This window comes from Microtus oregoni, unplaced genomic scaffold (genome assembly GCF_018167655.1).
Source record: "Microtus oregoni isolate MIOR12 unplaced genomic scaffold, Mior012 000008F_ref0000371, whole genome shotgun sequence".
NCBI lineage: Eukaryota > Metazoa > Chordata > Mammalia > Rodentia > Cricetidae > Microtus > Microtus oregoni.
Genome location: NW_024543067.1, coordinates 20,398,048 through 20,423,515, shown reverse-complemented (window position 1 = coordinate 20,423,515; position 25,468 = coordinate 20,398,048). Strand labels below are relative to the sequence as shown.

The 25,468-nt window shown below is 42.1% G+C and overlaps 1 protein-coding gene across 3 annotated transcripts in view; it reads left to right on the top strand.

Moving 5' to 3' along the window:
• The first annotated feature begins 18,103 nt into the window (after nt 1-18,103).
• The window catches only part of Ripk2 (receptor interacting serine/threonine kinase 2), a 35,714-nt gene continuing 28,349 nt past the window's right edge, over nt 18,104-25,468 (top strand). For all 3 annotated transcript variants that reach the window (XM_041657868.1, XM_041657867.1, XM_041657866.1), the window contains exons 1-3: nt 18,104-18,518; nt 22,935-23,088; nt 25,232-25,387. In XM_041657868.1, the coding sequence (XP_041513802.1) occupies nt 18,346-18,518; nt 22,935-23,088; nt 25,232-25,387 (483 nt within the window). In that variant the 5' untranslated portion in view covers nt 18,104-18,345. The remainder of the gene's footprint in view (nt 18,519-22,934; nt 23,089-25,231; nt 25,388-25,468) is intronic.

The window sequence follows — 25,468 nt, the reverse complement described above, 5'->3', positions numbered from 1 at the left end:
TATATAATTCATGTGTGAGCTAAAAAACAAAAGATTATTACAAACGTATATATAAAATAAGTTTTATGGACCCACAGTGCTATGGAATAAAAGCAGGCACCTCTTGGTGCTAAGTCTAGGAGTTCGGGCTAAACTATAGTCTATTCATAGTCCTGCTACTCTCGACAGCCTGTAAAAGCAATTCAACTGGCTTTCCCGTTGGCATAAAAATTACCCCTTCAGCTTCCGTTTGCCTAGTTCAACCTAAGCATCAGCTTCAAGATGAACTGGGGCCCAGTCATTTCATTGTCCCTTTATATGGTTGCTCAACTTGGATGAGCATCTATTTCATAATTGACTCAGGCATGTCATAAGATCCAATCATTTGCCCCAGGGACTAAAGCCAGTGAGAGAGTCACAAGACACAGAGAAGACAACTCACCCCAGTATTGTGGTTCAAATAATGTCTGCATTCTGGTTTCCTGTGCTCCCACTACAGTGCTCCCAGTTCATCAATACTTATTATTATTTATTGAAATCAATATTTATTTTTTCAAATGAATATGAAACCCAAATGTAATTCCGACTACACAGAAAAACAAGTTATTATCTAGTTCTGTTTTGTTTCTAAGAATTAACCAATGGCTAATTCTTCCCTGCCACTCCCTTCAGCCTTTCTTTTTAGCCCATGTCCACTTCTCTGTGGCTCTCAGGCAAGTGGAAGAACAGCTCTCTACTAGGGACCCCACAGTCCCACACTTTGCTGGGATTCAAGGTGAACTCTATCCCGCTCTATTGCAGTCTCTTCAGAGCTCAGACCAGCTGCCATCTGTCCATGAGCGCCTCCTCCCAGCTCATCTATGGCCACATCTCAAGGACTTGGCCTTTAGTGTAGAGCCAGTGTCCAGGGTCTACCTAGTTCTCCCCATGACTCCTTTCTGCCACTCCGATTAGCTTACCTCCATTCTGTTGTGAATCTTTACTGACTTGCAGAACTACTCTCTACTGCTGCTGCCGGACTTGACTGTAACTCAGGGGCCCATCAGCTGCACACTTGGCTAGGAATCAGAGTAGGAAACAGCAACCAAAGAACGGAACACCCATTGGGAAGACTCAGTAAGGGTGAGATCTGATATCTACACTAAGTAACACTTTGAATGTCCTAAGCCCAGATGCCGAGATTCTAGCTCAAAAACACAAACATGAACAATCAAGACAGCCAGATAAATAATCCCAAAAGAATTAACCAAAAGAGGGGGGGGGACATGAAAACAAAATAACAGAACTTCATAAACACTGCTCATTAATAGTTCTCGATATTAATCATCTCAATTCCCCAATGAAAAGACAGAGACTAACAGACTGGATTACAAAACAGGATCCATCTTTCTGCCGCATCCAATAAATGCACCTCAGCATCAAGCACAGAAATCACCTATGGTAAAGGGATGGAGACAGGTATCCAAGAAATGGAAACCAAGAAGTAAGTAAGCATAGCTATCTTAATATTTTACAAAATAGACTTTAAATCAAAATTATTTAAGAGAGATAGGAAATAATACTACATGGTCATTAAAAGAAAAATCCAAGAGGATCTTACAATTCTAAATATTTATGCACTGAAGAGAAGTACGCTCTATTTCATAAAAGATATTCTAGTGCAGCTAAAATCACATATTGACCCTATGACAGTGATAGCTGATGGCTTCACTATCCAGCTCTTGCCAAGGCATAGGTCATCCAAACAAAATTTAAGCAGACAGATGGGGGAGTTAAATAATATCATTAATCAAGTGTACCAAATAGACATTGACAGAACATTCCACTAAACAACAGCCTCTGGAACTTTCTCCAAAACTAACCACATATTAGGACACAAAGAAAGTCCCAACAGAAATTTAAAAATTGAAATAACATCCTGAATCCTATGGATATCAACAAAACAGAAACTATATAAAGTCTAAAAATTCATAGAAGTCGGGCGGTGGTGGCGCATGCCTTTAATCCCAGCACTCGGGAGGCAGAGGCAGGTGGATCTTTGTGAGTTCGAGACCAGCCTGGTCTACAAGAGCTAGTCCCAGGACAGGCTCCAAAACCACAGAGAAACCCTGTCTCGAAAAACCAAAAAAAGAAAAAAAAAAAGAAAAAAAATTCATAGAAGCTGAACAACTCACTACTGAATGAAAACTAGGTCAAGACAAAAATCAAGAATAAAATTGAAAACTTTAAAAAAAATGAATGAAAATGAAAACACAACATATCCAAATACAGTGGGCAAAATGAAGGTAGCTGTAAGAGTCAAGTTCATAGCACAAAAAAAAAAAAAAAAAAAAAAAAACAGGAGGGAGCTGGACAGGTTGCTCAAAAGCAAGGCTCACAACCAAAATATTTGGAGAAATCTCATTTTAATACTTTAAACACACTCGAGAGATCAAGAAAACAAGAAGAAATAATACCCAAAAGAGTAGATTAGAAGAAATAAAGTCAGGGCTAAAACCAATATAATAGAAATAAATAAAGAAAAAATACAAGGAAACAATGAAAGAAATAATGGTTCCTTGAGAAAAATGAACAAGATTGACAAAGCTTTAGACAAATTAATCAAAGACAAAAGATAAGAGATCCAAATTAATAAAATTAAACATACAAAATGAAAAAAAAAAAGGTAAAAGGTCCCAAGCCAAAACATAGATGAATAGACACATTAAGTTAAGAGAGCTATTGCGACAAGCCTAAGCTAAGGCTAAACACTCCACTTAATGCTAAGTCTCCATGTCTTTATTTGGGAGCTGGTCGGCAGCCCAAACAAACAAACAAAAAAAACTATAAACTTCCTTTGACAAAGAAGCCAAAAACACTCACTGTAGAAAAGACAGCATATCAACAAATAGCACTGGCCAAACTGGATGTTTGCATATAAAAGAATGAAAATCTCTCCTTATCCATCACCCTGTGTAAAACTGAACTCCAAATGGGTTTACAAAGTCACTGTAAGTCTAGATATCCTGAACGGGACAGAAGTAAAAGTGGGGAATATGTCTGAGGTCATTGGCCCAGGAAGGAACTTTCTAACAGGGCCACCTACAGCATGGGCATTAAAACCAAAATCAGTAAGAGGGACCTCATGAAGCTGAAAGGCTTTAGAGAGAAGGAAACCATTATTTGAGCAAAGTAGCAGCTGACAGAATAGAAATAAAAACTTTATCAAGTATACATTTGATAGAGTTAGTGTCCAGTACAAAGAACCAAAAAAGAACAATTTTTGAAGTGGAATATAGAGCTAAACGGAGAGTTTCAAAATACAAACACAAATGGCGGAGAAACAATTTAAAAATCTTCAACATCCCTAGCTATCAGAGAAATGCAAATTAAAACTACTTTGAGATTTAATCTTACCCCAGTCAAAGTGGCCAAGATCAAAGCAACAAAGGAGAACCCAGGCTGTCAGGGATGAAGGGAGGGGCACACTTATTCATTACTGGTGGTAGTGCAAACTACTACAATGGAAATCAGTGTGAAGGATTCTCAAAAAGCCAAAAACCCATCTACTACAAGATCCAGCTATACCACTTTTGGGGATATACTCAAAGGAGTCTACATCTTTACAGAGATACTTGCTCATTCATGTACATTACTGCTCTATTGTTAATAGCTACAAACTAGAAAAAGCCTAGATGCCCACCGGCTGAAGAATGCATAGTGAAAACATAGGAAATTTGCACTATGGAATATTATTTGGCTGTTAAGAAAAATGAAATTAGCAAGAAAATGAGTGGAACTAGAAATAAATAATCATCCTGATGAGGTACCCCAGATCCAAAAAGACAATTGTTGCATGTTTTCTCTTACATGTGAGCATTAGCTCTTAAGCTTTTGATGTGTGTACTTCAGTCAGAGTAACAACAGAAATTAGGGAGCCTCTAAGGGACCAGGGGAAAGGAGGGGTTCTTTTATCTTCCAGTGAACAGGAAATAGAATACTGTCATAAAGAAATAAAGGGGAAACTAGAACAGAAGGTTAAATGGAACGGGGCATGGAAACGTAAGATAAAGAAAGGAATATGGAGAGGGACTACTAATACTAAAGGCACTTTGAAAAGACAGATGAAAACCAACTACTATGGAAGCTTCCTAAAATATATACATATAGGAAAAAAATTTAAATGGCGTCATTATGTGATAAGAAGAATAATCCCCCTACTAGACATCATAAGCCACCAAGTAAAATCTCCAGTGACAGGAATGAGTTGCATCTTGTTGATTCCTTGGCTAAAAGGGTCCCGTAGGTCCCCTTCACACATCAGGCTATTGCCAAGGCTACTACTTGCTTCTCATACAACCTATGATAATACTCTATTGCTGAAAACACCAGTTGGTCATGAAGAAATCAAGGTGGTGCCAACTAGAAGCTTCACATCTACAGACTGACATCCATGGCGCAGGGGGGTACTTGGCCTGCTACTAGAGGAGAAAAGTAATCATCAATATCACCCAGACATAAACCCTGCAACCTACAACAGTGACCTGCATACAAGACACACAGATCCAGTAGTGGAACAGATGTTACCGTAGTAACCAACCACTTTTTGGTTGATTTGGGATGTATGGAACTCATACCTGGCATTGGTAAAGTGGCCAAGAACCTGGAAATAGATAGGTCCTGGGCCCTAGGGAAAACCTACTGCTATTATTCTGCTAAATGACCATAGCAGTAAAATTACTCCTAATGACATAGTGCTTTATCCATGATCCAATGCTTCATTTGACCCTCATAGAGGAACTCCTTCTTGTAGTAGATATAATTAGCGCAGAAACCCACAACTATGTACAGTTAGAGACTTTAGAGTACTCAGACCTAAATGGGATGGTATATATTTTTATCACACCACTCCCTTAAGGCTCAGGGATCTATGTGGAAGAAGGGGCAGACGGATTTTCAGAGGCAGAGGTGGTAGATGAACGTCTTTCAAACACAAGGCTGGCATACATATGAACTCATAAGCAGGGACAGCACACATAAGACCTAGAACCTGCGCAGATTCAACCCAAACAAAATCCTAATACCGAGAAGGAGAAGTAGACACAAAGTCCCACTCCTAACCAAAAAGCTTGTTGCAATTGATGCCTGCTGGCAAAAGAAAAAGAAAAAAAAAAACTCAGCTATCCTTAATCAGCCTCACTGAGTCTATCAACCACACTCCAGGTCAAGCCCCGTGCTCAGGAGGCATGTGTGGGGTTGTTTGGTATATTTTGTCTTTGGGCTTTTACATATTTGTTTGCTGGTCTGTTTTGATCCTTGTTTTGGTGGAGTGGAGAGGAAAGGAAAGAGGAAAAAGAGTGTGGAGTTGGGTGGGTAGGAAGATGAGAAGGATCTGGGAGGAGTGGGAGGAGAGGAGATTATGATCAAACTATATTACATGAAAAAATTTTAAATAAAATGACAGCTTTACCAACCAAAACAATAAAAATTAAAAAGAACTAATGAAATAATGCAATTGTGTGTTCTGTGTGAAAATGCTAACACTTGACACTTTCTAAATAATCTGTCTTATTGCATATTGAATATTGAAAAGCTCCACACTTGTAGCAAGCATCACCCACAGCCAGGACAGCCAGCAATGTGGAGGACAATATAAGCAGCAACTGCAGCAAAGTGAGGAGAATTCCTTGAATACTTTGAGGTTTAAGGAAGAAGTGCCCTCTGAGGTAATGATCCTAATCAGGTTGTGACTTAAGACACTCAGAGACAACGTAGGAAGCTCCTTCTTGAGTCAGATGTTCTGCACCGGACTACATAAACAAGTACAAGTCACAGCACACATGGGAAACACCATCAATCAAAACCAAACTGGTCCACGAGACTTTAAAAGCCAGTTTGATTACTCTGCACATTTGCCGGTTCCCAAGGGTAAGATCAGCTGCTGGGTTTAGTGAATGAAAGGGTAAATTCCATTACCTGATTTGCCTGCCGTACATATGATAACTCAGCAGAGAAGTATGCACTGAGCCTCCCACAGGTGAGTAATTTTAGAAACTATATTAACCAGAAAAGATCCCAGGGTAGAATAATTACTAAGCTCCTGATAAAAAGCAACATACCCTGTTTTCCTTATAAGAACCCAGCCCAGAATTCACCCTCAGAACAACGCTAAGATGAAACAAGGACCACTTGGTCTGAAGCACAGTCCAGATCTAAAGTGAAGACTGCCCGCGTCCGAGATGCCTTATCTGCACACACGCCTTATCTCATTCACTCCACCTCCCACTCATAAATGATGAAAGCAAGTTTCAGCAGGAATAGGCGACATGGGCACCCAAACAGAAGCAGTCCAAGCAGGCCCAGGCCTGAGGAGAGGATCTGACATGTATTTGGTAGAGCATGAGGCACTATTTCTGCATAAGCAATTCATATTTCAATTCACTTCTTTCATGTATCTCCTTCATAGTAAACTTTGGTGAGTTGTAAATTCAGATGACTGATATTTGATTAAATCTACAATCACACATTTAAGTTTAATATTTAACTAAAGCAAGATATCTTTCAACCAAAGTATCCAGATGTATAGGATTTATTTTTAATAGGTTAATCTGATTAATATTTCCCAAATTAGTATTAAGAAATATCACATTGGAATGCACTCTAAAGTTTTGAGAACATATATATTTTGACTACAAAGATTTTTTTCATTACCAGAGATCAGATCTTAGATATTATGCATACACATGATAGGCAAGAATTCTACCACTAAGCCACATGTCAAACTCAAAGAAATCTCTTATCTTTCTGAGTGTGTGTGCGCGTGTGTGCAGGCGTACGTGTGTGTGTGTGTGTGTGTGTGTGTGTGTGTGTCCACAAATGTACAGCACACATGGAGAGGAGAGGATCACCTTGGGTGTTATCCACCCTGTTTAAGACGGGGTCTTTTGTTGTTTGCTGGTGCATATGCCAGGCTAGCCAGCCCTCACGCTTCTGGGGTTTCTCCTGTCTCCCTCTCTGATCGCCTCATGGGAGACTTGGAATTACAGCTGTGCAGCACCACACCCGCGTATGTGTGTTCTGTAACTCTGATCTGAGATCCTCGAATGTGTGCAATGTAGGAAGCATTTTACCTGCTGGGCCATCTCCCCAACTCAAAGTTTCTAAACACAAACATGGTAATTAAGAAACTAAATTTTGAAATACGTATGCCAGCTAATTCTTGCACGGTTTTAATCCAGGATTGTTGCTGGATTTAATTCCATAACGTTTAAATTACTCCTGACAATCAGATGCTAAAGCGACGCATGAGCACTTGAGGGTTGCTAGATTCGCATCCTTAACGGAGACGGACACGCGGACAGCTAGAGCAGCTCTTCCAGTAACACGGAGCTGAGCAGCACCACATCATTCAGACTGCACGGCTCCGGAGCCTCTGAACACTCTTGGTAGATGAATTAACCATATCGAATGTAAACATGATTTCCTGAGCTCAGATCTGGACACTCTTACTCAACAGTTGGGGAACTACACACAAACAACAGTTCTGTACCCTAGTTCTCAGTCTGTAAACTGAGTGGCAACAGCACCTGCTAGAAAGCATTGTTTTACATAAGTTATTATTATGTGGAACACGCGTAGAACTATCTAACACGCATCATACCACCCAGTGCCATATACATGTTAGCTATTATTTTTATTATTTTTAATAAACATAGTATCTTGGGTTCATGTCCCCCTAATCCACAAAGTTAAGGATGATATTATATCTAGAAAATAATCATTTGTTCACAAGGTCTGCTCTTTGAAGTAGCTGCAATAGCATAGACAAACCCTTAAGAAAATCTGAAGAGCCAGCACTACCTGAGATACAATAAAGGCTGGTGGCTGGCTAATAATTACATCAACATTCTGTAGCCCGAGACTGTAAGAAGCCCATCTACACAGATGGAAAACTGGATTTACTGATTCATTGCAAGCAGAAAAAAAAAAAAAAAAAAGCACCATGAGGACCCAGGGGGAATCTCAGTAAGACAGTTTTAGGAAGAATTTGCTATATGGGTTGAGTCTAGGGACCACCCAAGGAAATGGGGATCCTCCTCAGATTGGATGCTGTCTAAAAGCAGGGATAATTTTGACTGAACAGTTTAACGTTTCTACCCAAGCTTTGAAAGACAAAAGTTATTACTGGGAAAGAGGCAACGGTTACTTGCTAACCAGGAATGAGGACTGTTTGATCATTTTCTTGGTTGACAATGTTCTTAATTATACCTACATTCTCATGAAGAATCTATTCCTGTCTTGCTCCAGTACAGGCTCTAAGCTGTTTTGTATCTGAGGTTGGTGTCCTATGAAAGTATTTGCCTGAAGAAGGAAGCTCCTGCCCTTCCCAAAGCCAAAGTCAAAGCCAAAGCAAGGGCCTGAAAGCCAGAAGGAAGTGCTGAAAGGTGGCCACAGCACAGAAAAACAATTCACACTAATAGATGCCCCTCCATCCTCCACCCTATTTGTTCTCCACCCACGCAGTAAGCCAGGGCTAAAGTGAAAAAGTGTAACAGGTATATTGAGAGCATCTCCCAGGCGGGTTCTCCTGGCTAGAGGAGTCACACCCCCAAACGAAAGCAGGGAGATTTTATGGGTTGTAGGTGAGAGGTGATGTGTCTGCCCACAGCTGGCTTTGTGCACCTGAGTATGATCAAAAACTCAGCACTTAGGTGGGGACTTGGGCAGCTTCAGGAGAGGAAGCTATAGGAGCCACCAAGAATGCAGAACTGGGATTTCTGGTACCTTTTCTTTGTTGGCAGCTCTCTGAGCCAGTAGAAGAGAGGGGAGGAGGGAAGGGAGAAGGGAGATGACAGACAGGAATGGGGTGTTCTGGACCATGAAGGGGAAGGCTGAAGGTTCTAACTGGACATACACTCCATCCACCTTCTTGGTGGCCCAAGACCCTGCAACTCAGGAGGCAACTTACAGACCCTTGAACGAGAGCACGCAGGAGAGACATGCCTGACCACTATGCCATCATAACGTTCTTCTGACTACTGAGTCAGAAGAAGACCAAAGCAACAGACTTGTGTTCTCTGCGGATGTCAAGGCCAACCAGCACCAGACAGAACGGGTTGTAAAGAAACTCCACGACACCGCCTTGGCCAAAGTCAACACCCTCCTAAGTCCTGATGGAGAGAAGGCACGTGTTTGCTTGGCTCCTGGCTGTGGCGCTGTGGGTGCCTCCACTGAGATCATCTAAACTGAGTCCAGCTGGCAAATTCTAAATATACACTTTTCTTCACCATTAAATAAAAGAAAGGAAGTGCTTGCCTTTCCACAAGAGAGTTCCACACTTGGAAAGCTCCTGGCTAGTGGAAGTTTCAAACTAGATGAGAAGGTGTTGACCAAATGGCAGGGCTGGTGAGAAAATCGTAACTATCCTTGCTATTGCATATACTGCCGGGTTTAGTTTCAAGTCCTTTTAGAGTCATTGTGTAACTTGAGCCTCAGAATAATCCAAGTAAGTAGGGCAAAGGGCCTTCACTTACTCAACTCCACAGAGTTTCACGCAAAGCATATCTCCCTGGTGCTAATAACGCCCTGTGGAGTTGTGATCCACGACTTCCCTAGAAAGATACGCATTATTTTCCAGCTACCCTTCAAGTTCTCCCTAGAAATCTATCTGTTCAGCCTCTGGCAGATGGCTCCCTGATTAGTCACAGTTTCTGTTTCTACATGGCTGTTCTAGCCAACCCAGTTAAAACTCAAACTCCAGAGGTTGCGAAGGTGAGGATGGCTTTGCCTTTTGTCCATAGCCATGCCTCTGTCCCAAGCAGGATCTTTAAAAAGGTACTGAACTCACATCCTCTTTCACATAGTAGCTTCCTGAAACAAAAATAACTGTGCTGCCTTAAAAGTTAACATAGCTCAGCATGTTTTGTTTGCAGCTTTGGAATGAATGGCAGGGAATGTGACTTTTGAGCTCTAAAAAAAAAAATAAATAATAAAGGAAAAAACAAAATATTCTGCTAAATTCGGGCACTGAAATTCCAAGATTTAGACTAACCAGCTAGTTACAGGCTCATGCACATTCCAGGAACCCTGCCTAATAAAAATCCCAATGGAAAATGGAAATTCCCAGGAAATTTTTGTAATAATATATCTTTGTCCAGCACCTTCTTTTCATAACTGGGAATTTCCCTTATCGTTCTGTTTCTCTCCTTAGATAATCTACAAAGTGAAACTGAAAACAGAACCCACCCCTGGTTATTATCGAACCAAAGCAGTTCTCAGAAAGAAGACACAAAGTGGTCCAGATAGATGTGCTTCAGCATCCTGACCAGCAACTCCCACACTGTCACTTGAGGAGAGTCACATGATTCCCCAACTGTATCTTCCTGCCACTGAGAGGAAAAGACCGCACGTTCTGCCATACTATCTCTCCTGGGAAGCGTTCTGAAGAAGGAGATAGTTATTCTCTTGTCTTTGTACTCCCAGTACCTAGGATGATGGTGTATAAGATGTCTGTTAAATGTGTTGCCTGGGGGTGGCTGTGCTGGAGAGCTGAATGATCCGGAAGATCCAATTTTTATTTGCACATCACTTAATAACAACTGAACGTCTTACCTATTTGCCACACATTATATAACTATAAAAATCATACTAACATGAATAAGGGAGAAAATGATTCCTGTACATCATGGACAAGTAAAGGTGATAATAAAATAGTAGTACTCAGCTCCATTTATCTCCCTTTTCTTTCAATCACGGATCAAATCAGGGGAATTTTAAAGCAAATTATTACCTCCATATTCTTCACATAATAAACCAAACATAACTGAAGGACTAAAATGTAGTTTCACTTAGAAGGGTTTTTCATTTATCATGAAGAAATTATTAAAGACAGTCAATTCAACTAATTTTATCTTAAAACCAGGACTCCAGGCTTGGAGGGTACATGGAGATCAACAACAGAGACATTCCTTACTACTGAGACCATATAATCCGCTTTTTAAAAAATGACACTGTAGAGCGAGAGAGGTCGCTCAGCAGTTAGGAGCACAGACGGCCCTTTCAGAGGAAGAGTCTCTGCACTTGCATGGCAACTCACAGCCACCTGTAACTCCAGAACGCATTCCCTTTCCTGAACTCTGTGGGTACCAGGTGTGGCATACATAAAGTTAAATAAATTACTAATTTTAACCCAATGTCGTGGCACACACTTTCAGTTCCAGCACTCAGAAGGCGAGGCAGGCAGATCTCTGTGAGTTCAAGGCCAGCCCGGTCTATATAGTGAGTTCCAGGAGATCCAGGATTATGTAGAGAGGCCCTGACTTAAAAGAAAAAAGGAGGATAATAATAATAATAATACTGAGGACACCTGAAAAGTTCCTTGGTGGATACATGATTGAACAACTATAGCATACCCATACCATGCAATATTATTCAGCAATTTGTAAAAAGCTATTGATAAACAAACGCTCACATGGATCTCAAGGGTATGCTGCTCAATAAAATACAGCAATATCAAAATCTTACATACTTTGCAATTCCATTAACATATTCATTATGGTGTGTATGGGAAGTGTCCTTCCAAAAGCCCCATGCTCTAAGCATGGGTTGGTAGCACTATTGAGATGTGATTAGATCATGACGCTTGCTCCATTTATTGGTATTACATTGATTAGCTCATAACTGAATGGGTTAGCAGAAATCAGGCCACTGCAGGTTTTGGTAACATGCCATCTTTGACAGACAAAGCTTGTCCCCTGTCATTCCTTATTTCTCTGTTTCCTAATGAACAAGTTTGCCCTACACGGGGTCTTTGCCATGATGTACCTGTCTCAGTGGGGCCCAAAACTATGAGGCAAGAGAAACTCTTCTACTTGAAGGAGGTTTTCTTGGGTACTTTGTCACAATGGTGGAAAAACAACAAAGTTATAGTCAAGGAAAACAGATTCAAGGTTATGGAGGTTTTCCTTCTGTCAGCGACGAGGGACCATGTGTGTAAGTCCTCTCTCCTAGCTTGTGGCAACTTCAGTTACTCCTTGACTTACTGCAGATGTCAGTGTCCCTGTGTCTTCACACTGTTGTCCCCCATGTAAGCCTATCTTGGTATCCAAACATCTGTTTAAAAAAAAATGGGCAGGTCTTGCTATGTATCACAGACTCATTTCAAACCCATGAGCCTACTGCCTCAACCTCCCAAGAATTTTGGGATCATGGGTGTGTACCACCACACCTGATTCGTTTTTTTCCTTTTTGTATGAACAGTCATCTTTCATTAAGGTCTAGACTAATGAACTTAACTATCAGCTGCTCCTTAGCATTTTCCTGTCGCTCTATAAAATCCCCTGCAAAACAACTTAAGGAAGGAAGAGTTGGAAGGTACAGTTTATTACAGCAAGGAAGTCAAGGGAGCTTGAAAGAGGTAGTCAGATGGTGTCGCAGGAAGAAGAGGGTGGGAATGCTTGTGCTCATAAGCAAGGGCATAGTAAAGAAACCAACAAAATGGAAACTCCATGATTTGGGAATAACGTGTTTATTGTGGATAAGAGAGAGAGAATATCCAGAGGCATCGGGAAGAATGTAGAGACAAGAGAAATGGAAGCAGACTGGACATGGCCAGGGTTATCTGTGAGAGAGGCGAGAAACGCCAAGAAAAGCAAGAACAGCAGCAGGGGAAGGGGAAATCCTTGCCATCATATAGAGAGCTAAAGGGTCTCTGGGAGGAGGGACATCTGTGAGCTGCAACAGTCTGGGAGCGAGTCTCTGGAGTTGGAGTGGGGGAGGTGAGAAGGCTCTAAAATGCACTGAAGCCTTCTGGAGACCAGCACTGGCTTTGGTATCTACTATAGGACCATGACAATAGGGAGCCAGATGCCTCATCTGACAAAGGAGGGGTTTATAGAAAAGTGGCTCTCTCTGATAAACAGAAACCCATTTTAAAAGGTCCCCCAAGGCATGAATTTTCTAATCTGCTTTGATGTAAGTGGCTACTGATGAAATAAAATGTTCATAAGACAATTGAGTCTGAAAAGCAAACTGAAGTCACTGAAGGTGCCAGAGAATGAAGACAACAGGATACCTCTCTTCAAGACCCTTGCTAAAAGCAATGTAAAAGGTCAACTTTAAGTGACCTGAAGCAAAATTAAGATTCCTTGATATAACATGAGTAGATAATCTGAAGGCCAGAAGAACATTTAGAAAGTCAGAGGACTGTAACATGAAAAACTTGTAGCCAACAGAAAGGGCTTGTTCAAATTATAGTGAGTGCCAGTTCACATGGAAATGCTCAAGAAGCTGGCCCACTTTTACTGAGCAGTCCAGCATTAGCTGTATTCCATCTGTTCTGTACTAACTCAGTGTCCCCGTGCTTTATTTAATTTCCATTGTTTTGCAGAAAAACATGTTAACCTTCTGTCCTAGTTACCTTCTGTTGCTGCGATAAAATATCATGACCAAAAGCAACTCATGGAAGTTTACTATGGCTCACAGTTCAAGCCAAGAGTCCATAATGGCAGGGAAGACGTGGTAGCCCAGGACCAGAACAGGAAGTGGAAAGATCACATCTTCAATCATAAACATGAAGCAGAGAGAAGTTGAACAGGAAGTAGGGGGAGGATCTAAGCCCGTAAAACCCACCTCTAATAAGGTACTTCCTCCAGCAAGGCTATAACTCCTGAATTTCCCACACACAGTGCGTTCTAATGCATGAGCCTAGGGGACATTTCTAATTCTTGCCACCACACCTTCTTAACATTTTTTTAGAATGCTAAGTGATAAAGATATAACTTTCTATTGACATATGCTCAAGAAAAACTATGTTAGGAACTGACATCTTGAAAGGTTGGTTTTAGTATATTCTTGAATATATCTTAGAAAAAGTCTTCATTCAAGCATAGGACTGCATATAGAATATTCACAAAGAATAATAGTTAACTGAGGAACACAGATCATTCGCTGGAAAAACTAGGCAACTTACTAGCTTATGTGTATAAACATCACTAAGATTAAGGTAGTTGTAGTGTTAGACTTGGGGCAAGAGCACTCCAAATGCACCCCAGATGCCCAATAACCTGTGCGGAGCCAGTTTCTCCAGGACGTTGGCTTGCAGGCCTTTCTAGGTGTTTCCAATGTGAGATGGCTGAAAGCGTTGGAATTCTGACTTCTCTTGTTTCTCCGTTTTCTGCTCTGTTTGTTTTATAATAGTCTTTCAGTAGCTCCCTGTCAGCCTCGCAAATGTGGATTTTAAGTGAAGGATTATGGGAGTCAGATGACAGCCAGGTAGGCAGCCAGGGAGTCAGACCATAAGTAATCAAGATGGCAAACTTCTGCCTTTCTTACTGACTTACCAGACATGTTCTACCAGGCTCTGGCTATATCTAAGCTTGCACAATGAGATCCTACAGAGCTACTCTCCTGTTTTCACCATCATCTATTCAAAAAGGCAGAGGAGGAACCACACTAAGCTACCAACACACTTAAAAATCCCAGGCCGCCAGGGCAAAGCAGATTTCTGGTTCTATTTTCTCCCTATTTATGACCAGTCTGTTCTTTTGTGTGGCATGTGGTGTGGTGTGATGTATGTGTGTGTGTGTGTGTGTGTGTGTGTTTCTGTGTGTGTGTGGTGTGAGGGGATGTGGTATGTGAGTGTGCGTATGTATTGTATGTGTATTGTGTGTCTGTGTGGTATGTGTGGTGTGCGCTGTGTGGTGTGTGTGTGTGTGGTGTGCGCTGTGTGGTGTGTGTGTGTGTGTGTGGTGTGCGCTGTGTGGTGTGTGTGTGTGGTGTGTGTGTGGTGTGTATGTGTTGTATGCTGTGTGGTGTGTGTGTGTGTGGTATGCAGTGTGGGCAGTGTGTGTAGTGTGTGAGGTGTGTGTGGTGTGTGTATGTGGTATGTGGTGTACGATGTGCACGTGTAGGGTATGTGTGGTATGTTTGACGTGTGTGTGAGGTGTATGGGTGGTGTGCGTGTATGTGTGGTGTGTGTAGTGTGTGTGAGGTGTGTGTGAGGTATATGTGTGTAGTGTGCATGTATGTGTAAGAGGTGTGTGCATGTGTGTATGCACATACACACTTCACTTTTAACAAATCTTGTTTGCTTGCTGTGACTGTGAATTTTTGTCTTTTAATTCTTAAATTGTTGTAGAAAATGAATTCAATCCATGACCCTAGATGGTAACATGTATCAACACCTCTATACGTGGCTTGAAAGTATGCTTTTTTTTGGAAAAGTGCTTTCTTAATACAAACATGGTATGTGCTCACTCATAAGTGGATATTAGATGTAAAGCAAAGGATGACCAGACTATAATCCACAGCACCAGAGAAGCTAGGTAGCAAGGAGGACCCGATCAGGGACATGCATGGATGGCTCTAGGATGGGGAATTAGATGAGATCTCCTGGGTAAACTGGGTGGGGGGAGAGAAAACAGATCATGAGGGAACAGGATGGTTGAGCTGGGGAAAGGACAAAGAGGGAGAGCAATGAAAGAGACATCTTGATAGAGGGAGCCATTATGGGGCTAGGGAGAAACCTGGTGCTAGGGAAATTCCCAGGAACCCACCAGGATGACCCCTGGGAATAGACTCCTAGCAATAGTGAAGCGGATGCCCGAACTGACCTTCCCCTATAGCCAGATTGGTGACCACCCTAATTGTCATCATAGAACTTTCATCCAGTAACTGATGGAAGCAGATGCAGAGATCCACAGCCAAGCACTGGGCAGAGCTCCTGGAGTCCAGTCAAAGAGTAGGAGGAGGGATTATATGAGCAAGGGGGGACCAAGATCATAACGGGGAAATCACAGAGACAGCTGACAAGAGCTGGTGGGAGCACATGGACTCTAGGCTAACCCTTGGGGAGCCGCATGGGACTGAACGAGGCCCTCTGAAAGTGGGTGACAGTTGTATAGCTTGGTCTTTCTGTGGGTGCCCTGGCGGTGTGGCAGGATCTATCCCTGATGCATGAACTGACTTTTTGGAGCCCTTTACCTATGGTGGGAGGCCATGGTCAGACTTGATGCAGGGGCGAGAGGCTTGGTTCTGCCTCAACTTGATATGCCAGGCTTAGTTGACTCCCCATGGGAGGCCTTACCCTCTCTGAGGACTGGATGATGGGTGATGGGTGGTGGGAAGAGGGGGGAGAAAAAAAGGAGGGAGGGGGAACCATGGTTGGCATGTAAAAAATTTAAAAGAAAAAAAGAAAAAGTGCTTTTTTTCTCACTTAAGATTTACTTATTTATTTAATTTACTGATTTACTTATTTACTTATTGATTTAATGTGCACTAGTTTTTTTGCTTGTATATACTGTGTATGGGTGTCAGATCCCCTGGAACTGGAGTTACAGACAGTTGTAAGCTGCCATGTGGGTGCTGGGTATTGAACCCAGGTCCTCTGGAAGAGCAACCAGTGCTCTAAACCTCTGAGCCATTTCTCCAGCACCCAAAAATTGCTTTCTTTTGGAAAATATATGTGTCTTATTTCTAAATGAGACGTAGATGACTTAAAGCTGCTATTTATTTATTTTCCTAAATTAATGCAGAGCAGGCACAAATAAACTTTATTCACAGTAAAATTTTGACACATTTTTTTCGAATTTTGAACTTCTTTAGTTCAACATAAAAATGTAATGCTTATTTTTGAGGCTAATTTGCCCATTTCTTTTAAGTTTTTGTTCTTGGTTAGTAGATCTACTCTCATATTAATATCTTAGGCTCTCTATCTTTAATAAGTTGATTATGGAAATGTAATGTATATATGCACAATTTTTCCAAATGTATTATATATTCTTAGCTGGGAATTTATACGTATTTATAGTTCAACTCCATATGTAAGTAAGTACATCTTTTTAAAGCTTTATTTTATATATTACTTATTTAGAGTTTTAGTTTGTTTCTTGAAACAGGGTTTCCCTGTGTAGTTTTGACTGTCCTGGAACTCACTCTGAAGACCAGCAACCTGGACTCAGGCTCAGAGATGCCTCGGCATCCCAGAGTGGCTGGTTGAAGGTGTGTGCCACCTCAGCCTGGCTTGAAGTTTTTATTTATCAGTATGTGCACTACCTGCAGAAGTCAGAAGAGGGGGTCAGGCTGCTGTGAGCCACCAGATGTGATGCTAAGAACAAAATTCAGGTACTCCACAAGTCCTCTTTATGACTGGACTGTGTCTCCAATCTAAAACACATACTTCTAAACTGTAGACCAAACTGTGAGGAACAAAAGTTTAGGAAAGGATGTATCGATGTTATATATATTACACTATTCATATAATGGACACAATTACAGATTTTAGTATCCTGGTGGGTGTGGCATCATGAAACTGAGGTATCATATTTGTGCCAAACACCCTGTAGAACAATCATCTGTGTAGAAACATGTTTAGAGTAAAAAGATGGAATAGTGACTGGGTTTGAGTAGTTTGTCCACTTGTTTTTGGATAGCAGCCTTTCCAAACACAAGAAATGGTTATGTCTTTCGATTTGCTTGTAGCTTTGGAGAATAAAAACAGAAACAGTTTCCTGGTAGAAGAGCGGGAGCTAAACACCTCAATTTGTCACATTGACAGCGCTTACCTCTCGACCTCACTCCTGAAGCAGCAGCCACTGAGTAAAGACTGGAGTCGAGGTAACCTCTCAGGAAGTCACCTCCGCCCCATCATTTCTGGGGTTTGGAGACTAAAGCAGATCCGCGGGCCAAAGGAAAATCCGGCCTGCCCACCTGACATCAGCGTGGACACCGCTGCAGGGACTTTCCCTGAGGAAAATTGCTCCAGGCCTGCAGGAGGGGGCTGGACGCTCCTGAGCCCTGCTGAGAGACTGTAGAAGGCGGTTCTGCGGAGGGCGGGGCCTATGGAGGGCGGGGCCTGCGGAGGGAGGGGGTCAGCAAGGGAGGAGCCTGCGGGGGCGGAGCACGCGGAGGGAGGAGCTTGCAGAGGGCGGGGTTGTCAGGGGAGGAGCCTGTTGAGGGAGGGGTCTGTGGAGGGAGTGGCCTGCAGAGGGCGGAGCCTGCTCAGCAAGAAGCCTGCGGGAAAAAGAGCCCGGCAGGGGCGGGGCCTGTTGAGGGGGGGCGTGAGGAGGAGTGGCATGAGGAGGGCGGAGTCTGGGAAGGGTGGGGCCTGAGAAGGGAGGGGCAGTCCGGGTAGGGTCCTGCAGGGGAGGCCCCGGCCGGAGAGGCCGGCCGAGGAGCTGGGTGGAGGGAGAAAACACCGAAGGAGAAGCGGCGGAGGGCGGTCCGCCAAGGGAGGAGCGCGTAGCCCGGAGGAGGGCGGAGGAAGGTCCACCCCGGCGCGACCGCAGACCCGACCGACGGGCTCCCGGGGACAGCCGGCACGGCCGGAACTGCAGCGGCCGCGCGGGAATGGGCCGCCCCGCGACCTGACGCCGCCGCTCCGCCAGAGCCATGGACGGGGACGCCATCTGCAGCGCGCTGCCTCCCATCCCCTACCACAAGCTCGCCGACCTGCACTACCTCAGCCGCGGCGCCTCGGGCACCGTGTCGTCGGCTCGCCACGCGGACTGGCGCGTGCGGGTGGCCGTGAAGCACCTGCACATCCACACGCCGCTGCTGGACAGGTATGGGGTCCGGGGGAGGAATTGCCCTGACGGCGCCCCACTTTCCCGCTCGTCTCTCCTCCAGAAACCGGCAATCACGGCAGCCTATCAAAGCCTGTTTATTGAATCCGACGTGTGTTGATGCAGTGCTCTTGGCTTCGCTTTATTTTTAGCCGCAAGAGCTCTGGAGCTCTTGAAACTGGGCTCTCGGAAATGAAATAAAGAGTGAGTGCAAAATACACACCGGATTTTGAACATTTAGTCCTAAGAACAAAAATGTGCCGGTGTATTTATATTGGCTACATGTCAAAATACTTTTCTGGGGTCGCATATGTTTTCCACTCCGTATTTTTATTCATCAGTGCTGCTCCAGAGCTTGCCTGTTTTGGTGCGGTTTGGTTGGTTTTGTCTTGTTTGTGGCTTATTCCATGCTGTTATGAAGTTCAGATATCAGACTCTACATTAGCAGCTGTTGTTCGAGCTCTTACTTTGGAAGTCCTCAAAGGAAGTGTGCGCTGTTTTTGTAGCAGTAAATTGAATTCAAAGATTGTCAAATGGTCAAAAATAATGAATATAAAAAAAAAATCTGACCGCCTCATGTTCTGATATTCTTTGGGTCCAGTTTCCACATCAGGAAAAAGAAAGAAAGAAAAAAGCGTTGGTTTCTGTTTCCAGGAAAACATCACAATTACATACCATGGCTTTGTGACTGTGTGTGTTAGTCAATGGGTCTAGTCAGTAGTCTTGTGCTTTCCTTTTATCGGGAATTTAACCAGACATCCGTGGTTGCCACGTTCTCTTCTGGATCTAGCATGAAAATGCAGAAGGCTTAGCAGCTCCATTGGCCAGAGGTTGTTCATGTCTGGTGTGAGGTCAGATCTGACATCGGATACCTCTTCTGACTTCATCCTGTAGCTTCCCCCCCCCCCCCCACCGTGGGCTAGATCTCATTGTAGTTTGGAACACTGAAACTTTTTGTGTACCTTGATCCAGATTCAGGAATGTACAAGGTGTAGTGCCTGTTCATAGAGGGCCTCACAGTCCTTGAGCCAGTGCTGGTGTTTCAGTAAGTCAGCTCTAAAAGGAGGTTGGTCAGAAGCCGAGTAAACAAATATTCTCTGGATATGTAGCACTCATAGACCACTAAGTATACCAAAGCTAGCTGATTTCTCACTTTGGAGTCTGCTTTTCAAGGTTTTTATTTACCCAAGCTTTGTGCTCTTTATGGGCCAAGGGATAAAGTTGAAGTTTCTTTTTCCATCTTCCCCAGCCACGTCACTGTACAGTTTTCTTGAAATAGACAGGAAATTGTCTTCTTAAGAGCAACAAAATCCTGGGACCTTACTGCACTGGTTCTTTTCTCTTGTTGCCTAAGATCTTAACAAGTACACAGGCCTGGGCTTATGCAATTGACTCGGCATGTCTTATTTCCTCATTTATAAAATATGAATAATTAACACGTATGTGTATTATTGTCTCTACTGTAGATAAAGTACCCATTGTTCTTTAAGATGACCTGTAAGGCAAATAAGTTTATGTGACGTTACATGTTATTTTAATGATTAATGAGTCCTTCTCTGTAACCAATGAATGGGCCTTCCGTAGAGTTCTTCCTACCTTAATGGACCTCCTATTGGTTGTTCAAGTACCCTGGATATGGGGGAAGTATTCCCTATTGAAATTTTGAGTTGGGTAATTTTGGTGATATAATTATTGAAACTGTCCTACATTTTTAGCTTTTTATAATTTTTTAATTTTATTTTCCCCCTCAGTCTTGTTGAAATCTAACCTGACAAACTGTCCAACACAGACCTTAGCGTACCAGGACTACAGTTTGAATCTGACTTAAATCCTGTCCCTTTGTATCATTGTGGTCACCAGAGGCTCATTCGTCTTTCTAACTCTGGGTGCCCCTATGTGTAAGGCGAAGATGATGGAACTGGCTTTAGGTGTTTATGTGCATATAAAGTGGCTGACAGGAAGGAGGAATACATCAGACTTTTTCATGTGTGTGTGTGTGTACATGTGTGTGTTAGTGTATACACATGTTGTATGTGGTGGTCCATGTGTATGATATGGAGGCCAATTTCAGGTGTTGTTCCTAAGAACCACCATTTATTTGGGGGGGGGGGTAGTGTTTGGATTGTTTTATTGTTGTTGGCTTTTTTATGTGGATTTTGAAGAATGAAACGGGCCCTCCTGCTTGTATTACAGTCATTTCACCAATGGTCCTGTCTCCCAACGCCTTATTTCATGCTGTGGACAGAAGGAGGAAAGGGTGTCTTATGTGTACCCTCTCTGTGGATGTTTCTCATTGTCCAGCAGTCTTCAGGTTCATCTTGTAAAGAACCACACAGCAACTGTCTTGTTGACCCAAATCTCTTGTGCAAATACAGAACTTGAGAAATTGGAGTCTAATTAAATGGGCCTCATGGATTGATATAACTGGTTTCCTTATAGTCAGTGTCAGAGACATAGAAGAGATAAACTTTCCACTCCATGTTTTCTTGTAACCTCTTGAATTTAAAAACATAAAATCTATTGCCTACTCAGAGAATAAATGACTTATGACCGTGGCTGGGTGTGTGTCTCTGTGTCTCCGTCTGTGTCCTCAGCAGTCTTATCAGGAATGCCTGTTGCTTTTCTCATTTCAACAGCCGTCCATCTAGAGCTGGGTTTCTCAAGAGCCAGCATGAGCATCATCAGTTACCCAATAGGCTTCTCCTGGAAGTGTTTCTATTTATGTCATGGCTACCAACACCCATGCATCTGGACAGTTAAAAAAAAAAATGATGACGTCAATATAATTTCTCTTTCTTTGTATATTTTTAAAGCCCTTTACAGCCAGTTCGTCCCAGCATCTACCATTCTTCTCAGCCGGTGTTTTCTTCTTTCTTTCACTAGAACTTTATAGTTTCAGGCACTCCCTGCTTTGAGTCTAAATTGTTACAGTCTTCAAAACTGTTCCTCTTTCTGTTAATTCCATACACTGTGCCAGACAATTATCTGCACACTTCGTCTTACCGATTTCTCTCGCTCAGGACCTCCGGTCACAGCCGCTCATCAGATGAAGTCCTGGGGAGTCTTAGGACCCTGGCATGTTTGCTTGACCATCCCTCCTTTTACACAGACTGTTACACACCCTAGTTCATATCAGTCAGTTTTACTTTCACTTCCTTAATTCACGTGGCACGTGGATGTTGAGCATCTACTGTGTTACTGGATAAAGTCCTGGGGAAGCCTTCTCTCTGGTGCTAAATTCTAGCCGTACTTCAGGTTCTACTGAGAGCCTGCATCGTTGAAGACTGCGCTGACTTTGCCTTGCTCAAAATCCTTTCCCCTCTGCATGCCCCATAGTTTGCTTTCCTTTTTCCTTTATATGTGTGTGTACGTATGTATGTATATGTATATACATGTATATGTATGTAAGATATATGGTAGTTATCACTTTCTTCCTTGTATTTATTTTTCTTACGTGAATTATGGGCCTTGAAAGCAAAGATGCCTCTTTGTGTTTGTAGGCTCTGAAATACTAACTGTAACTCTATTTGTACTAAAAGTTAACCATTTACCTGTTTTATTCATGCCCAAGACATGGATACCAGGGATCGGCTATGAGTGCTTCCCTCTTCTCTGTTCTTTTCCTGAGTTTGGTGTGTAATTTCTCAGCGTTACTGACTTTGATATAGCTATCATCACCTCAGCCAGCGGTTCTCAACCTATAGATCATGACCCTTTTCACAGGGTTCACTGAAGAACAGCGGAAAACAAAGATATTTACATTACGATTTATAACAGTAGCCAAAATTACAGTGAGGAAGTAGCAACAAAGTAATTTTATGGTTGGGGGTCACCACAACATGAGGAACTGTGTTAAAGGAGCCTTGCAGTAGGAAGGTTGAGAACCACTGAGTGGTACAAATACATCTGCGATATTTAGACATTTTAGAATTCATGTTAGAAAACTTTTACATGGTGTATAACCATGGAATGTAACGTTATGCTAATCAAGTGTATTCCTTTTTGGATAAAATAATCTTAGTAATTTAATTAGCTCAGGCATCAGTCATTGTAACATAGGTCAGCTTGGGGGGCTTCCTCTCTCACGGGCTCCTTCTCTTTCCTGGGAGAGGTGCAGTAATAACCGTGTGTAGCGCTTTTACCATCAGTGGAAAGTACAGTAATAACCATGTCCAGCACTTTTACCACCAGCGGTTTGTAGAAGCTATTTTGGCTGCTGTCTAAACAGACCAGTAGAATACACAGAGTGGATATCATCTCTGTTTTAAATGTGATGAAACTAAGCAACACAGAAGTTGAAAACTCGCATAAGGCTACATAGCTAATTAATGAAAAAATTCAGGCTTAATTAATCTGTGGGCATGGTCATTGTATGTTTTTCATTATCTGAAATAATTATCCTTTTTTTTTCCTTAGTGAAAGAAATGATATCTTGCGAGAAGCTGAAATACTACATAAAGCTAGATTTAGTTACATTCTTCCAATTTTGGGAATTTGCAATGAGCCTGAATTTTTGGGCATAGTTACTGAATATATGCCAAATGGATCATTAAATGAACTTCTACATAGAGTAAGTACTGTCTGTTTTCAGTGACTACAGTTATTATTTAGTCTGCTCAAGCTGTCTATAGTATTTTTGTCACAGTATTTTGTAGTATATCAATGAGTCAAGTAAGAATATGAAGCACCATTGAACTGATGAACTTCTACTTTCTGTGGCTTTGTTTGTGTTGTTACAAACTATGTGGAGCTGGGCATGAATTTAAAGTTCCTAGATTATTTTGTATAGGTAACTGAGACGTTCATACTAAATCCCTGTATACATATTATACTGTATATATAAATATATTCATGTACAGATAGGCATGGGAAATAGATGAGATGCGTTCAATATACTATATAACCAATTGTTAATCCATATTTTATATTAGTGACTATTTAGAAGCCATATTAAGTATTATTAGTTAATGGACCAAGTAAATCATCTTCAGTAACATTTTTCTATCTATAGCAGTTTGAACCATTACTAATTTTTTCAAGGTATGAGTTACTCTGTCTTTTATGCATGAATCCTATCAACAAACAAACTTAGGGGTCCACATTCTCGAAATACCTATATTCTATTTTTATTTTTGCGTGTTCTTACACTGTGATTCCTTCCCATGTGCATTGGCTTTCACAAATCTTTTTAGGTCAGATGCCCCAGTTTATAAGGATTCGGGTTAATTAGGGCTGCATAATCACCTGAGGACACCTACGGCACGCCCACGTCACAGTGTAGCACAGCTTTCTGAGCAGTCGAGGGCAAGCGGGCACCACTGCCAGCCACTCATGGGGTGACTTCCTCTTTGTTTCAGAATACATCGCATTCTATCATGACTTGTGGCCATCTGAAACAAAGACGGACTGAAGTAACTGGTGTCAGTCTGTTCAGGTTTGTGTGCCTGCCCCAGTAATCAAGGGACCAAGAGTCTATAAAGCTCAATCTCTTTTCCGTTGTTTGGGAAATGAAGTTTAAACAGAAATCCTAGTGTTCTCCTTCCACATCGTCATAGATACTGTGGCACCCAGATTTGGAGCCCGCTGGAAATTCTGTAGCCTCCCCTCCGCTAGGGATATTCCTAACTCTTAGATGTGACCGTAAGCTATAGAGTGAGTGGCCACTCTACCCTTGACTCCATGAGGGAAAACCCCCATGTGACACTGTCATTCAAAGGCCCCATAGTGACTTTAAACTTCATAATACTTTGAAAAGTTGACTCGCTACAGACCAACAAAAGAGTCACTCACTCCAAGGTCCTGAGCTGGGCGTGTTTCCCGGGAGGTAACCATCCATGCTAGTGTTTTGTATTTTTGGATCCTTAGTATGATGTCCTCAAAAATATGCCAGTTACTCACCCACAGCATCAGAAAGATCACTGAATAAAATGAAAATGTACAGAGCCTATAATATTATGAACCATTCCTACCAATTGATCACTGAAATGTAAGCAGACAGTTTCAGAAAGAATCCCAAGGCAATTTTGAAACTGTAGTTTTAAATTAATTTTTAAAAAAAGGTCAAAATTTCCAACGAATAGTTTGGTATGTCAGAAGCAAATTATTATCTTTTTCTGTATGTACGTGTGCTTATGGGTATAAGTTATTTGCTGAAGCCACAGGCGTGAGCAGTGGGTGGAGTATAACCTTATGTGTCTGACCTTGTACGCCTACAAATAACTGAGTGGTGGCGGAGTGGCCGCTTAAAAAAATCCCACACTAGCTCAGAACTGAGAGATAGATACTCCTTTAGGGGGAAAACTCAAAAATCAGAATTCTCCGCTTGACCAGCTGAATCCAAAAGGAGCAGCCAGCCTGGAACGGAGCAAGGGGAACCTGAGAGAAAAAGGGTCACGCCCTAGTAGGCGGGCAACTACAAGCTGTAAAACTTCCTACAGCAACTGAGAGTTGTGCCGACTGCAGGACGAGGCAGTAATACCATGCAATTGCATGGCCAATATAAAAAGAAATACCACAGCTATAGTCATTATAAACATCTCTAAAAATTCAAGTAAAATACAATAATATCAAACAAAATATCAATTGATACAATGTTATAAAATTGAGCGTGTGTTTTATCTTAGTTTATAATCTATTTCCTCGTGAAATTCTTAATTTTTAACTGTTAAATTAAGGTAGTAATATTTTGTTTTGTGTCTTTCATCCATACAAAGAAAACTGAGTATCCTGAAGTTGCGTGGCCGTTGAGATTCCGCATCCTGCATGAAATCGCCCTTGGTGTGAATTACCTGCACAATATGAATCCCCCTCTCCTTCATCACGACTTGAAGACTCAGAATATCTTGTTGGATAATGAATTTCATGTCAAGGTAACTACTTTGGGGGGGGGACTTTCTCTGAGTCTTTGTTCTTAATAATCCTGAGAAATCCTTTAGTAGTGTCTTCATTGC